The sequence below is a fragment of the Trachymyrmex cornetzi genome, unplaced genomic scaffold (genome assembly GCF_001594075.2).
Source record: "Trachymyrmex cornetzi isolate Tcor2-1 unplaced genomic scaffold, Tcor1.1 scaffold83, whole genome shotgun sequence".
In the NCBI taxonomy this organism is placed as follows: Eukaryota; Metazoa; Arthropoda; class Insecta; order Hymenoptera; family Formicidae; genus Trachymyrmex; species Trachymyrmex cornetzi.
Window position 1 is genome coordinate 2,965,804 of NW_017300169.1, and position 15,146 is coordinate 2,980,949.

Here is a 15,146-nt window from a genome sequence, read left to right on the forward strand (position 1 = left end):
GGGGGGGGGGGGAGAAAAAACCAAGGGTGTCAACTATGAATTTCATGCGCCAAGCCTGACATGCTTTCAGCAACAAGCGTTTCGGAAACATTGTACCAAGAAGGACCATCATATGCACATCTGTGTGTACGTATACAGTATTGTTACTAAACGATTCAACGGTTGCGTTTTACGCAAGCAAAATCAATGAATACGAAAGAGAAAGAGATAGAGACAGAGAAAGAGGAAGAATATGACAAACACGGCTGTTACAAAGAACAAGAGCAGTGTTTAACGACTATGATATATCTGTACGTCTTCGCATTTTACTACAATGAAACTTCTTTTCAACATTTGGATCTACGAATGACTGATCTAACTGTACTTGTTATCGATTGTAATATACTAGTGAATGAAATACGGTATGATAATTTTATGTTTCATCTAGAGCTTTGTTATCGACTGTTATCGTCTAGAAAAACGTAAGCATAAAGATCCGTTGGTAATATGTCCACCAATGGCTCGTCTTCGCTATATCTGATATGTTTTTCTTTTTATATACTTTTCGAATTGACTACTTCAATAATAAGAGGAGTGTGTTGTGATCCCTTATTACTTACTCCGCCACATAATACAATAGATGCGAAGTATTCACCGATTAGTAGAGAATTCGTTATCCATCTTTAATACGAATTGTGTAAAACTTGACGACAGGTATACATAAAATTCGTAGAGCTGCGATCAATCTTAGATCATGCTTTAGGCTCAAAATCTGCCCATTATATTACGGGCGTATTATTCGACAAAATATTTACCAAAAAGTCATCTAAATATATAGGGCGAGTCTTAATTACATATTAATATCTTTTTCATGTTTTGTGTAATCTCTCGATGTAGCTTTTATGATCATAAGAGCTTATAATCAAGAATCGTCCTGTATATTTTCATTCTAGAAGAAACCTGCGCATGGTACAATATGTATAAAGAATGTAGAATAATATAAGTATCTGTCGATTCTACTACTTATTGTGCGTCCTACTAGCATGATATATACGGTTCTCTAAATCGATTAGGCTCCAGTTTATGTAAGAAATTACAGAAACAATTCGACATACCTATAATAAATACCACAATCCGTTTGATTATTATTCTATCTTGCGTTCAGTGGCCGCTAAGCTTTGCTAAAACGGTCCACAAAGATACGCTAAGGAAGCCAGTACATACTTAGGCCTTGCCAAAGAGATTCGATATGAATGTAAAGCAAAATGTGTACGTGTATGTGTGCGTTTTAACATGAGAACAACTTCCAGAGAAAAAAAAATGTATCGTGTATGCGCAGCACACATAGATATACGTTTTACGTACACTGTGAGCAAATAACTTTTGACGTAGTGTGATATGTATGATACGAAAAAGATAACATAATTAAATGCATCGTATAGATCATAATAATTAAAGAAATAGAAAAGTGACGTAGAAAACTAACCTCGCAATTATTCAGGAACACGCAGTAGTGAAAAAAAAGAAAAAGCTGGTAAATAATCGACAGCTAACACAATGAATTTGACAGAATACATTTATGGGATTTTGCAATTAGCAGATTACGTAGTATATATAATTTATATATATTTGATCCATTAGGATTATTCCATATTACTTTCTATTAATGTATATATCATATACATATATATATAATTTTATTTATTATATAAAAATATGATGTGCTTTGTCAGACTTAACAAGAAACTGTCCGTATACTCTCAGTATGATTGTATAATCGTTCTATATAATAATTTCAATTATCTTCTCTTCTTTCGCCACAATAATTTTCTACCATTTTTAGTGAATGATATGGCACATATGTATAAAATTTATATAAAATCTTGAAGTTTCATGCTCGCGTAAATTTTCCTATGTTTTTGGCACTATGATTAATAAATGGGTATGATGTACACGTATATGCGTACAAATATAATGTGCAATTCTTGAATCACATGATCGAGGTACATATTTTTAGAAGTCTCTTCGCACAAAGCTACCATTTACCACAATAGTCTACCGAACCACAACCAATGCAAGCAAGAATACATTTGGAATGTACCTGAATCTTTATCAACATCTTCGTGAAGAAAAGACTCGTTGTCTTTTCCTTCGGGACCTTTTCGCACCGCTGAAGTTAGCGCGCTGGAATCAGTCTCGTGGTCCCCTACTTCCTGCGTATTGTTCTCCAACGGCGGTATATTAGTTGTAGGAGTGCTAACATACGTCTGGAAAAAATATCCTGCATAAATTAATATTCCTTTTATCTTAAAAGACTAGGTCTTATATATTTCTTAGGGAAAATATGTAAGATACACTTTTCCAAATTTTTGTCATGTACCTGTTGCGCTTGTAACCTCAAACGAGCTTCTTCCTGGGCATCCTTTTTCGTAGTAAGGACTTTGTCTCGAATAGATGTCCGACGTACGCTTTGTGTTCGTGTGTTAATACTTTGCGATCTGCGTACCCTACGTCCTTGCGCTTCACGAAGTCGTTTACTCTCTTGTTCTGTTTTCAATTCTACTATCCTCTCTCTAATTTCCGGATCTTCACATATATCTGTGACGTATTAAAATATTAAAATACAGAGAAATTAAGCAATAATCGAAATAGATGGGTAAGTCTTACCCGCGGGAGTTTCGTCGTGCTTATTCTTTGCATTTAAGTCTGCTCCGTTTTGCACCAATAATTCAAGTACTTCCAACTGTAACAGAAAATTGCATATAACTTAGAATGACATTTAAACGTCAAAATGTTCAAAAAATTATAATCGTTACATAAAAAAGATTTGAGAAAACAGATTTACTATTTCAATCTTATATTTATAATAATCTTGTTATTTGTACAGTTACATAAACAGAAAGATTTAAACTTACATGTCCCCAACATGCAGCTGCATGAACTGGCTGCCACTTGTCGTTGTCCTCCACATCTGTTGATACATGCTGATCAAGAAGAAATTCTACGACTCTTAAGTACCCATTTGCCGCTGCTATATGAAGCTGTAATAAAAATTTCGGTATAATAATACATAGTGAATATAATTTATTAATTTGTCTTTTTTTCTCAAATTAACAAATATAAAGACGTATACATACAGGCGTGGCACCTTGATGATCTTTGTATTCAAGGTCGCCTCCTAAAGAAGCAATCTTTTGTAAATCGCGTAACATTTGAACCTCGGTAGAAGCTCTCGTTTCATCTATTAATTCTTGAGTGACTCCTCGCCTTGCCATCTCCCCTGCGTTAAAAATAATTTATGTAAATACATCATACTATTTGTACTGTATGTTTGTTATCAACAAAATACTATAGGGATAACGCATGACTTGATGTCAGTACGAATGATTAGTAATCTGCGAGTTTCGGGTTCAATCCCGGTCCTTATTCTACATATTCCTCGATAAGAAATGAAGAGATCTAGTTTGGTAGGAAAAATTAAAATCAATCTCAAAGATAGTATCGAACTGTGGATTAAAAAGAATAAGAATTTTAAGGATTAAACTGCTTTGAGCAAAATTAGTAAAAAGAATAAGAGTGAGAGCAGAAGGCATCTTAATTTTCGCCATCTGGCAAGACATTACAAAATCATTAACAAAATATTATAATTTAATAGTCTATTACCTTCGATACAATCCAACGTTTTCTCATCTTCACAAATGTCGTATGGCATGTTGCCATCTGCATTAACAGCTAATAAATTCGCACCTCTGGCAATGAGGTATTTGACTAAATGCAAGTGACCACACGTAGCAGCAGCATGTAACGGTGTCCATTTCTCACTATCTTCCGCATTCACGTTAGCACCAAATTCAATGAGTAGCTTCATCATTTCCTCATTATCATCTATGCAACACTGATGCAGTGCTGTCAAACCATCTTCGTTTGTTGAGTCAGGATTCACATCCTTTTTCAAAAGTCTTCTTACTGGAAAGAGATAAATATTGACAATGTGGTAAGTGTCTGACATATAGATGTATACGTTCCAAACAATATGTGTATAAAATTTCTTACCTTCATCGATATCATTCCTCGCTGCAGCTTCTAACAACATAACACTATCGCTAAAGTATATATGACGTTTATTACTCGTATGCCTAGTTTGGTGTCGCAGCCATTCCTTCTCACGTTGTCTCCATACTTTTAACTGTTGAAGTCTACGATGACGTGCCAAATGTAACCGTTCTTGCGTGGTTAGTCTTTCAACATGTACCATCTCTGCCACTAACTCGGAGTGTTCCATTGTTATATGCTTGTAATTTTTGCAGGTATATTTACCTGTTCATGCAAAAGAGAAATAAGAAAACATCACGAAATGTTAATATAACAGTTAGCATTTTATATACATATATACATAACGTTTTCTTGTACAAATGTATCAAAAGAACGAAATAATTTGTACCAGAATAAACGTACGTGTCATAAATGCTTGTAAGTCACATTTGACTTTATCAGCTATAGCATACATTAAGCTTTTTGCTTTATTAACATATTATTAACATATTTGAGAGGATAATCATAAGATTGAAAAAATAATACCATTCCAGTGGTTTTACTTTTACTCCTACAAAGCCAAGGTCTCATTTTCAGATAATTAAAAATTTTTTGTTATAAAAACACTGAATGTCATTCTGATGTATTTGGGATTTTCACTTATTTCAATGACACATTTCAATAACGTAGTTTAATCGATCCCTGAATTATATCAAGAGGGAATGATAACATATTTTATTGCAGATGTCCTCTCAAACCTATCAACTATTTAAGTAAACGTACAATATTTGCACAAATGTTCGTGCCAAAAATGCTGCTAAAAAAAATTTTTTTATGAATAGTAATGAGCAATAATTTACTTTAAAACTAGCCCAACGTGTCCCTTTAAAACTCTTGACTGTATTTCTAAAAATACTTCCTAATAAGAAAAAGATTGATGATGCATTTACTTCGAGAATTTTATATATAAAGAGATATCTTGTAGACACAGAATAACAATGTGATATTTTCAAAAATAAGTTATTGAAATGCTTCTATATATTTTTGCTTTGATAATGCAATGAAAATCTTTGTTAAGTATATACAGACTATATGTGTCTGTGACACATCCGCAATAAATTCTGTTCTTAATCTTAGACAATACATTACGTCATTAGATCAAGAATGTACATATTTAAACATTCTACAATCTCGGCATACAAAGCAAGTTTTACATCTCAGAAACAGTTTATAAAAAAACCGGAAGCCTAGCTGCACATAAGTCTCAATAATGCCAGTTTCTATTAATGTAGATTAACTTTAATCTTGTTTCAACTTATTCTTCATTTTTTTCAAACTCTTAGAACTAGAGAAAAAAAGATAGAGTTAACTGCACCGAGATTAAATTACATTGGTAAAAACAGACATAAACGTCACGCTTGTCCTTCCTCAAAAGAAAGTCGCTACAGTCAAACGGGAAGAAATAAATGTCAAAGTTGTTTACGGATATAGAGATTAAAACGATATAGTTTTTTTTTTAGAAAACTTAAGACAGAGGAGCACTTGATTCCCAATGCAAACTCCAATTCGAATCAATTGCACGATTTCCAAGTCAATCTAACGAGACGAAAGGTGCGTAAGAGACGTATAGAAGGATACTTGCTGATCGTGGATCGAGCCTGGCGCCTGGTTGCACTTTATTTCGCGCACAATCACCGTCGAAAGGTGGTCGGCAAAATGATATTCCGTCTCGCCGGAATTCATCTCGCACCTTCCTCCTCGTGTCACCGCGTTCACATACGGAGGTGATCGGAAACGCGGTGGAGCACGTCGTCGAGGCAGGATGGACTTAACTTCCTGCCAATTACATCGCTCGGCTTTCGGAGTGTTTCGGAGGGCAACCGAAGCCGTTTGCGCGATCAAGGCCAGGACGCGCGGCGCGTATCGGCGTATCGCGCAGGATCTCACGGGAACGTGAGAAAGGCTCCGGGTAGAAAAGGGGAGGGGAGAGGTGTTTTAATTGTCGCGGGGGACGGACACGAGGTTCAGCGCAATCGAGCGATGCGCCGAAAATCGAGAGAGCACTATAGAGCGCAGTTTCCTCTTACTCCTTACATATTTAAATCTCGTTTTTACTTACGTATGTAAACGCGTGGCTCGACACGCGGTGGTTACGGTGGTTCCGGTGCGTGTAATCCGCTTTCCTAATTCCTTCTCCCCCTTATTTCCTCGGCGATCTCGATTCGATCGGTGCAGTGGAATGTAACGAGCGACGACGGCGAGGACGAGGCGGTCGGACCGAGGATTCGGACTCGAACTCGGACGCACGGCGGCGACGGCGGAGCGATTCATTCACGGCAATTCACGTCGCGCTTCGCGCCTACCGCGGTGTAATACTGTAATCTACGGCATAATCCGCGAGCGAGCGCGATAATCCTTCGGCGCGCGCGCGTTAACGTCGTCTCCGGTCTCGCGGGACAAGATACTGTGATCAGTGTGGCCGGTGGCCAGAAAATACGCTCGCCTCGCGCGCGTGCAGCCGCGAAAACGTCTACCTGTCGGTCGCCATTTTTAAACTACCTGCGAGAGATCGCGCCCGCGCCCGCGCCCGCGCACGTCTCGCCTCACCTGTTTCGGCCCTCGGCTAGCCTCGCCTCGCCGCGCGCTGCCCTTCACCACCCTTCGCCTTCACTCGAGGATCGAGCGACCACGAGCGACTGGCTGGACTCGCCGCCGGACTCGCGGCAGTCGCGACGCTCGCGGCTCGCCTCAGCTCGCTCGAATCGTCAGCGAACGAACGGGACGAAGGCGCCTGGCGCATGCTCGCCAGTCGCCGGCGATCGGCGAACACCAACGCGCGCCGCGGTGTCGATCGGCTCAATACTCACGGCAGTCACGGCTGCGCCACTTCCGCCTCACCCGTGGAATAACGTTATTGCGTAACCGTTTTACGTTATGCGCCAGCTGGTCGATAAGCGGGGAGTCCTCTCGATGCTCTCACATCGTTTGGAATTCTCGGTCCGGACGAACTGATCGACGAAGCGTGAGTCTGCCGCGCTCCGCTGATTTTCAAATTGGCTTAAATTCTTAAGCCGTACTTTGAGCCCGGATTACATTACTGATTACGCATTCGGCATTCGAGATTACGGATTATGAATTAGGAATGAATTTCGATAAATGTAGATTGACTTTAATCTCGAATTAATTTACTCTTTATCTTTTTCTCATTTTTAGAAACAGAAGAAGATAGGTAAAAAAATATTAACAAATTATAAATCGAGATTAAAGTTAATTTATATTGGTAGAAATGGAGATTATATTAGAAATTAAAAAATTCGACTAGTCAAATAATTTTAATTTAAATTCATTTCGTTCTGATATTGATTAAATTCTAATCTCCAATTCGCAATCTCCTCAATCTCGAATGTATAATGTGACACAAGTCGTTTTTTTTATCACTCATATATATAAATTTTTTAATTACATACGTATGACAAACGTTTTCCTATTACGAGAAATTATCACTGTCGCATGTGTATGACATCAACGTCACAGAAATAGTATTGTCATATCCACGTACAGATAATCCGATAGTCCCTTTTTTTCTCGCAACTACATTCCCGTAAAACACAATGAATCAAATGGGATTTAAATCGTATCAAAAACACTTAAATTTTTCATTAAATTTTTCATTACGTAATTTTAATTAGAACAATAAACTTGGTTAGTATAACATAAAAAAATAAGAAAGTCTTTATTAATTAGTCTCTATATATCAACACATATTTGAATAGTTAATACGTATGAAACGTTTCTCTCAGTGTAGTTGAATTGAAATAAAAATTAAATTACACTGGTAGAAACGCGCATTAAACACACATTTTTACATCAATCTGTGAAGGACGTCTTTAATGTGCATTACGTCGGAATATTAAGAATGATAATGCCGACTGAGAGACGCGCGTTAATTATATAATTGTTTCGCGATTCAAGTTTCGCAATAAAATCCATGTATTCAAAATTTATATTCGAGGTTTATGTTAATAAAAAAAAATACAAGTCTTTTTTTCATTTCTATAAATTAAGATCGATTCGTACGTCTGAAGTCTGAAGACGTGCGCCCTCATCATCGATCATGCGCGTGCTCAAATGACTCAACCGTGGATTTACCGTCATTCCTGGTCGTGACATCGTACGATCGCGTTCGATATTCGCCTCATCGTTGCATACAAAAGTGATCTTGATCGCGGTCGCGAGCAGATAAGAACGAATCTTATCATTTGCGACGGTGACAGCGGCGACGGCACGGCATCGTTTACCACCTGTCTCTCCATTCGCGATACCACGTCACGCCGCGAACGACGACCTTGGACGCCGCCCCGCCGAGCTTGATCAACTTTGTCTAATCTCGTCGACGCGCGACGTCGTCAACATCCGGAATCCGGACATTCCGGACGTCCACGTGCATTGTTTACCGATATGGAAGGACGCGGTGGTGGCGCCGGCAGTGGGGCGCATCTCGCGGTTATCGCTGGCATTTTTGCGACCAGTGGTAGTCTTCTCGGCAAGCTCGCCGGTGGCGCTGATGCATCGTCATTGGTGAGTTGGCGGCTGATTTGAATCGTCGGTAAACAGGGCGAAATATGTAATTTTATGAGTCAGTGACTTCTTCTTACTTTTCTTTTTTTATTTTCCTTTTTTTTTTTTTTAAGAGAGAGATCCGGAGGCGTTACGAAGCACTGAGTAAGTACGCTCCAGCGTAAAGCGCAATATTTGAAGGGGCGCAAAATTTTAATAGGCAGCGCTACTATTATAAACATAAAGCTCTACCTTTGATATTTTAAATGAATTAGCTAAAAGTGGTTTTCTGGAAATCTTTTCAAATTTAGTAATAGTGTTACAGATCTTATTAACTGTGCCAATGTCTGTGGCAACTGCAGAGACATCTTTTTCAAAATTAAAAATAATAAAGAATTATCTGGGAAATACAATGACATAGACGTAGTCATGCAATTTAGCTATAATATCAATTGAAAAAGAATTGGTGAACAGTTTTGATTATGTAATCAGTCTTGACAATCCTAACAATTGAAGACGAATATTTTCAAAAACTAAAGCCGGAAAATGTAATAGTATTGCATTAAGCGTCAAATATATTATTACAAAAGAAAATAAGAAATGTATTCGTATTCCTGTGTTATGCAAATTGGTGGAAATTCCCTTTTTTTTAGTTGGCTAAATTTTGTAAATAAAAATCTTCAGTCTACGTGGGCAGTTTGATAAATCAGTAACTTTTTAAGAGGAGACTATGTTGAAAAATAAAACGGATTTTGAGATAGTTATATATATCGCTTTGAGCGTCGAGTGGCTTACCGTTCAGTGCGATTGACTCGCGATCTGTAGATCCGGTGGATTCGATCCACACCTGTGCCCACATCGACGTTCAAAGCGATAAATACCTCAAAATTTGTTTTATTTTTCAACATAGTCTCCTCTTAAAAAGTCACTGATTTATCAAACTGCCCACGTAGAATTTTTATTTACAAAATTTAGTTTCTAGAAGAAAAAATTAATGGTTAAGAGCAAGGTTGTGTAATGCTAAGTAAAAAAATTAAAAGTCAAGTTAAAAGGTTAAAAAATGAATTAATTTTAACTTTATTTAGTTACATTTTAAACTCTTTACTTTTTAACTTTACATAGTTATATTTTACCGGTAACTTTTAACTTTTAATTTAATTTTTTAAAAGTTAACATCAGGGTTGGATAGTTGGCGTTATACAGATCCCTACTCGGATTATAATACATTCGTATCCGTCGGAGATTTATTTTTCTAATTTAAAATCAATTTAAATATTTCATTTACATTTAAACAAAGAATAAAGAGGTTTGGAAGCGATCCGTCGTCATGACCTAAGATCACGATTTTCTTGAAAAATACGCAGAAGTGTAATTTATTTTTTGCCACCCTTTACAGGGATTATTTTTTGGTGTCCTAGAATAATCACGCAAAAGCTGATCAAAATCCGTGAAATACATATGTGAGTCTTTCCTTATTAGTTAAAAAAAGTTAACTTTTTAACTTAGTTTTTTAATTTAGTTAAAAGAAAAGTTAACTTGAAATCATGAAATAAAACAAATTTAACCTTTAACTTTTTAATTACTTTTTTTCATTAACTTAACTTTTAATTCAATTAATGTCACTATTGATTAATTTTTATCTTAAAATTAAGTAAAATTTTCATAGCTGTTAATTTTACTTAACTTTAACTTAACTTAGTTAAAAAAAAGTTAACTTATCCAACCCTGATTAAGATTTAGAATATTTTTAATTTGTACAATATGTTTATAGCAATGTATACTGATGCGCTTTTTCCGTGCAAAGTATTATATAGTAAAAAATTAAAAAAAAAATTTACCGAGAAATGTTTAACACAAATGGATGAAGAAGGCCATATATTCTATCAAAACAGGTCTTAACTGATACATAAATATAACAATATATTTGTTTAAATTGGAAATTGTAAAATTCACATAAAAGTGTCACTAGGCAGCAAGATCACTTTCACCGAATATCACTTTTTTCATTTATTTGTATTGATAATAATAAGAAATGTATTTTTATATACATAAAACTATTTTAACTGTATTTATATATATATATATATATGTTATAATAATAATAATAATAATAACTTTAATAACTTTTTATACATTTACAAATTGGAATATTTGCATTTACAAATTGGAATATTTGAACAATATTTGAACAATATTTGAAATTACAAGAAAAGAAAACAAGAAAAAATACATGCATCTAAATTGATAAATAAGTATAAATGACGAGTGATTAAACAATAAGAAATTAAAAATATATCAAATGTTAAAAATTTAACATTAAAACTAATAATAAATATTAAAATATAAAGATATAAGATATAATGTTTACATGTTTATTTTCTTTTTGCGATAGTCATCGTTGTTTCTAAAAGGAGTACTTCTCATCTTTATGATCGTGTGCAACACCATAGGATGTACGTTTTTTGTCAAAGCGCTTCATGCTAGCGGATCTTCTTTGCCGATAACGGTCGCCAGTGCAGCCACGAACTATATTTGTTCGGTGAGTTGTTAAATCTTATAATTAATCTCGTAAATAATATTTTTATTAGATAACACGGTTTAACGCGATCTCTCTCTCGTGATTTTAATCTTAGGTTAAATTCTTCAATGAACTTAAACTTGATTTAACTAAAATTCCAAAATGGTATCAGTAATTATTTTGAAGTAATAACTAAAGAAAAAAGAAGCTTTTCGAAAACTAAACTTTAGGAGACTTCACACAAATGCCATGATTAATATTACTTCTCAATTGAAGTTTCAAAGAATTCTATCCCAATTTTAATTCATTATAATGATACATAATGAGATTATAAATAAAAAAGTTATGTCATTGATGACTTTGCATCAAGAAAAAGTTCGATACTTTAAATTTGAAAACTTGTTATTGAAAGAGATACAATAATTTTCATTTAGAAAACCAGTAAATCAATGATATAATAATATTCCTAAATTAAATTTTAATAGAATTCTATTTCAACGAAATTTTAATTCGTAATTTATAAAAATAATGAAATTGAAAATTAGAAATTTATCATAAAAAGCCTTTTTCTAAAGAAAAAGTCTCCTTCAAATTGGAGAATCCATCACCGATGAAATTAAGATCGCGACAGGACGGTCATCCATCGTGTTTATCGCAGAAAGAAATGAGATCGCCGTGAAACATCTGGCAAGATATATTTTCGAGAAAGTTTTAACATTGGTAATGGAATAAAATGAAGTAGGGAAATAATCTGCCGAAGGACATTTGTCGGTAGCAATTATTTGTCTATAACCGGTGGTCTGATATATTTCCGAGAGTCGGTTCGCAAAAAGTGAAAGTTGTTTCGCAAACTAGACGCAATTCCACGAGTGTGTACAATGCGGTCATAGTAATTATATGCGGACAGGTACATGGCGATTGAACGAGAATTGTATGATATGATACACGCTATTGAAATGCAATCTCGATAGTATATTACACACTGGGAAATGCACTGCGCCAGAATTATTAATAGAATAATAGAAATAATGACGTTTGCCATTTCGCAAATATTTCTATTTTCTCCTTTTCTGAACGTGAAATATTAGCAAGACTTAGTCTATTAAGTAAAAATGATTAGAGTTGTAGAAATATAATCGTTTTAAACGTCACGACAGAATTCTTTTGTAATTCTCCGTGAAAATTGATTTAATCCGTTCGCGCGATAGCTATAAGTAAAACGACATGTGTATATATCGATTACGTCGGCGTGAAATTAAGTATTCATGAGTTTAAGTTTGGGTTTGCAAGGATATATACATAGATGCGCTTTTAAACTTAAGAACGTCATCAATTGGTGAACCTCAAGAAATAAAAATGCAGTTATATCCATATCTATAGTTTGTCCTATGTATTGTCTTGTGTATGAAACACGTGGCTTGCTGATGATCACATTGATCTCCAATATTTTATATTTCTTTCGTAGGTAATTTTTAAGTGCGAAAACAACAAAAGACTTTCTTTTTGCACGATGAATCTCATTCGGTGCAAATAGTAATAATAACAAAAAATTTGGCCAAAATTAGTGAGAAACATACATATAAATATGAAATATATCTTTATAACATTTTAAATGTTTTTTATATCTACCACGTTTCTTACACTTATTTTTTTTCATTTCTACTCGCGAAAGTTAAAATTTAAGTGTATTATTTCAAGCACAGTTTAATTGTGAATTTTCATAATTTAATTGTGAAAATATTAAAAGTCCCGATCATATCGTTATGAAATGCTAATTTTATAAATATCCTTCTCGAAGGCATTCGTAGGCTACATCGTATTTGATGAATCCACTTCATTGACCTGGTGGTGCGGAACTTCCTTGGTACTTCTTGGCTTGATGTTGATCTGCAATGTTCCCGGTGAAAAAAGCGCTTCCGTCATCGAGGAAAAATTGAAACATCAATAGCTGGCGATGGACGCTTTTATATTCTGAGCAAAAACGATTGCGATGATGTCACAACGGTACGATTATTTCCATTTTTGTATTATTGACATCGACAGATATATTTATTATGTCTTTACGTCGGAAATACATTGTATTATTATAAAAGATAAAAATGAATTTCAATGTACAAAATGAAGGTATCCAAGAGTAGGTAGATAGATTGTTATTTGTTACGGATGTTATTAAATATTATATTTATATGTATGAAGCAAAGTTATATATTCTTATTGTAAATAAAATATTCTATGTTACAATTTTTTCTATATAGTAATTTTTTGTAATAAATAGCAGCTATAATTTTGAAATGTATCGACGTAATTGCCCGAATACACAAGATGACGTACTACAATGTGCATATATACACGTAATGTATTATTAGATCGATCACCGAACGCAGCAGTGCGAAATTCACTCGGGAGGATAAAAATAATCTATCAGGCTTAAAGAGAATTGTTTTGCATTCTCCTCCTGTTCTAAAATTATTTCAAAAACATTAATCAATCTTGAAAATCTCGAGAATGAAACGCGAGAATATGATAGATTAATATTTTTTACTGTAGTATATATATAAGAAAAATATTTTAGATTTCTTAAAATATTCGCTTTATGCGATCGACCTATTTTGTATTTCTGTATGCGGATTTTACGCCGAGTTTAAAATGGATTTCGAAAATCCACGTCAAGCTGTATCTGCTTTAGCGAAGTGGATATTTATGTCTATAATAACGATGAGTGAAATGACGATGACGAGGAATGGACGACGAGGTGAATATTTCTCCTGTTCCTCCCTTAAAACGTGCTAACATGATGCCTTTCCCTGTTCGAGCCGTCAAGTATAATGTTTCACATTGACGCATTAACGAGGTGAAATTAGCGCGGAGAGCAAATTATACATCGTTATTATTACGTTACGCCCGTCGTGGCGGTCTCGACATCGATATAACGCGTAATGAAGACGGAGATGTATTTATGTCCTGGGATGTAAATATATTTACTACGAATATACGGCGAATGAATATACGGCAACTGATAGCGGGCTATAACCGGATGCTGGACCAATCGATCCCTGTTGACATTAATTCGCCCGCGGGTATCGAGATAGTTATCAGAATGATATCACACGCGCATATCAATTTCGACGCAAAATTGAGAGCCGTTGGCTTTTTCGTGTGCAACATGGTCTCATTGTCGTGATTTCCAACATTCTCTTCGGAATTATGTTGGAACAAGTGAATATTGCGTTTTATCATCATTAGCAAACAGGATAAATATCGAATAAATATCGGGTAAAAGGAAACAAATATATTGGTTTATATAATATATCAATATAAGAGAATACGTTATTATGGATGGAAACGTTATTATTGTAATTGCAATTATATAAATATGAGGAAATTATAGAAGGAGAAATTACATTATTATCTTATTTAATGGAAATGCTTGAAATATTTCTCGCTTTTGCTCGCTTTCAACGCCACCTCCTCGCTTTTTCGGGATGCACCGCTAGCAGCGGGAAGAATGCGTTTCGATAGGATACGCGAGCTCATTCAGGATTGCGTCGTACTCTATATAAGTATACACACCAATGTTCGGCCGACGTTTTCACGACGCAAGCGTAGCCCAGTAGCCCGTGTGCGAGTTCTACTACACTAGATTTCTCGTTTGTAGGACAGGGTCGAGGGACGCGGGAGGGAAAGAAGGGGAGTTAGGGGGTGAGAACGGCCTTTATCGAGCGGCTTCTGCGCGAGCTCGTCCCAACGCTAACGCCGTCGTTCTCGACGTTTTCACCCCCAGGGGCGGATTACCCCCTCCGACACGTCGCCGGTAACTTTGCGGAACGCGTAGCTGCTGTCTCCTAGTTTAGAAGACATCGTGAGGAGTTTCAGCCCTTGCTGGTTAGACAAAGAAGAAATTCTCTCATTTAAGACCCCCTTAAGTGGAGATCTACTTCTTAATTAAAGATTTCCGACTCTATCTAAGATCTGGTTAGATCCGGTAAAGATTGTGCTACTTTCATAAATTCCAGAAAATCCTCACAAGTCTCTCCGACATCAGACTCTCCGCCGAGATAAA

General features: G+C 35.5%; 2 protein-coding genes across 7 annotated transcripts in view; one reads left to right on the forward strand and one right to left on the reverse strand.

Annotated features, from left to right (window-relative positions):
• Window positions 1-6,902, reverse strand: part of MYPT-75D (Myosin phosphatase targeting subunit 75D) — an 8,904-nt gene extending 2,002 nt beyond the window's left edge. For 2 of the 6 annotated variants that reach the window (XM_018519572.1, XM_018519569.1), the window contains exons 1-8: window positions 6,131-6,590; window positions 4,033-4,296; window positions 3,643-3,945; window positions 3,117-3,259; window positions 2,895-3,020; window positions 2,647-2,722; window positions 2,360-2,577; window positions 2,081-2,246 (exon numbers count right to left, since the gene is read on the reverse strand). In XM_018519572.1, the coding sequence (XP_018375074.1) occupies window positions 2,081-2,246; window positions 2,360-2,577; window positions 2,647-2,722; window positions 2,895-3,020; window positions 3,117-3,259; window positions 3,643-3,945; window positions 4,033-4,261 (1,261 nt within the window). In that variant the 5' untranslated portion in view covers window positions 4,262-4,296; window positions 6,131-6,590. Of the gene's footprint in view, window positions 1-2,080; window positions 2,247-2,359; window positions 2,578-2,646; window positions 2,723-2,894; window positions 3,021-3,116; window positions 3,260-3,642; window positions 3,946-4,032; window positions 4,297-4,671; window positions 4,707-6,130; window positions 6,591-6,618; window positions 6,846-6,878 lie in introns of those variants that run through there. The other 4 variants (XM_018519574.1, XM_018519573.1, XM_018519570.1 and 1 more) reach the window with 4 other exon arrangements.
• A 1,258-nt stretch (window positions 6,903-8,160) lies between these two features.
• Window positions 8,161-13,219, forward strand: LOC108768895 (transmembrane protein 42). The gene is made up of 3 exons (XM_018519575.1): window positions 8,161-8,589; window positions 10,961-11,107; window positions 12,885-13,219. The coding sequence occupies exons 1-3, from the start codon at window positions 8,470-8,472 to the stop codon at window positions 13,032-13,034; spliced, it is 417 nt and encodes a 138-aa protein (XP_018375077.1). The 5' UTR covers window positions 8,161-8,469; the 3' UTR covers window positions 13,035-13,219.
• Window positions 13,220-15,146: the final 1,927 nt, after the last annotated feature.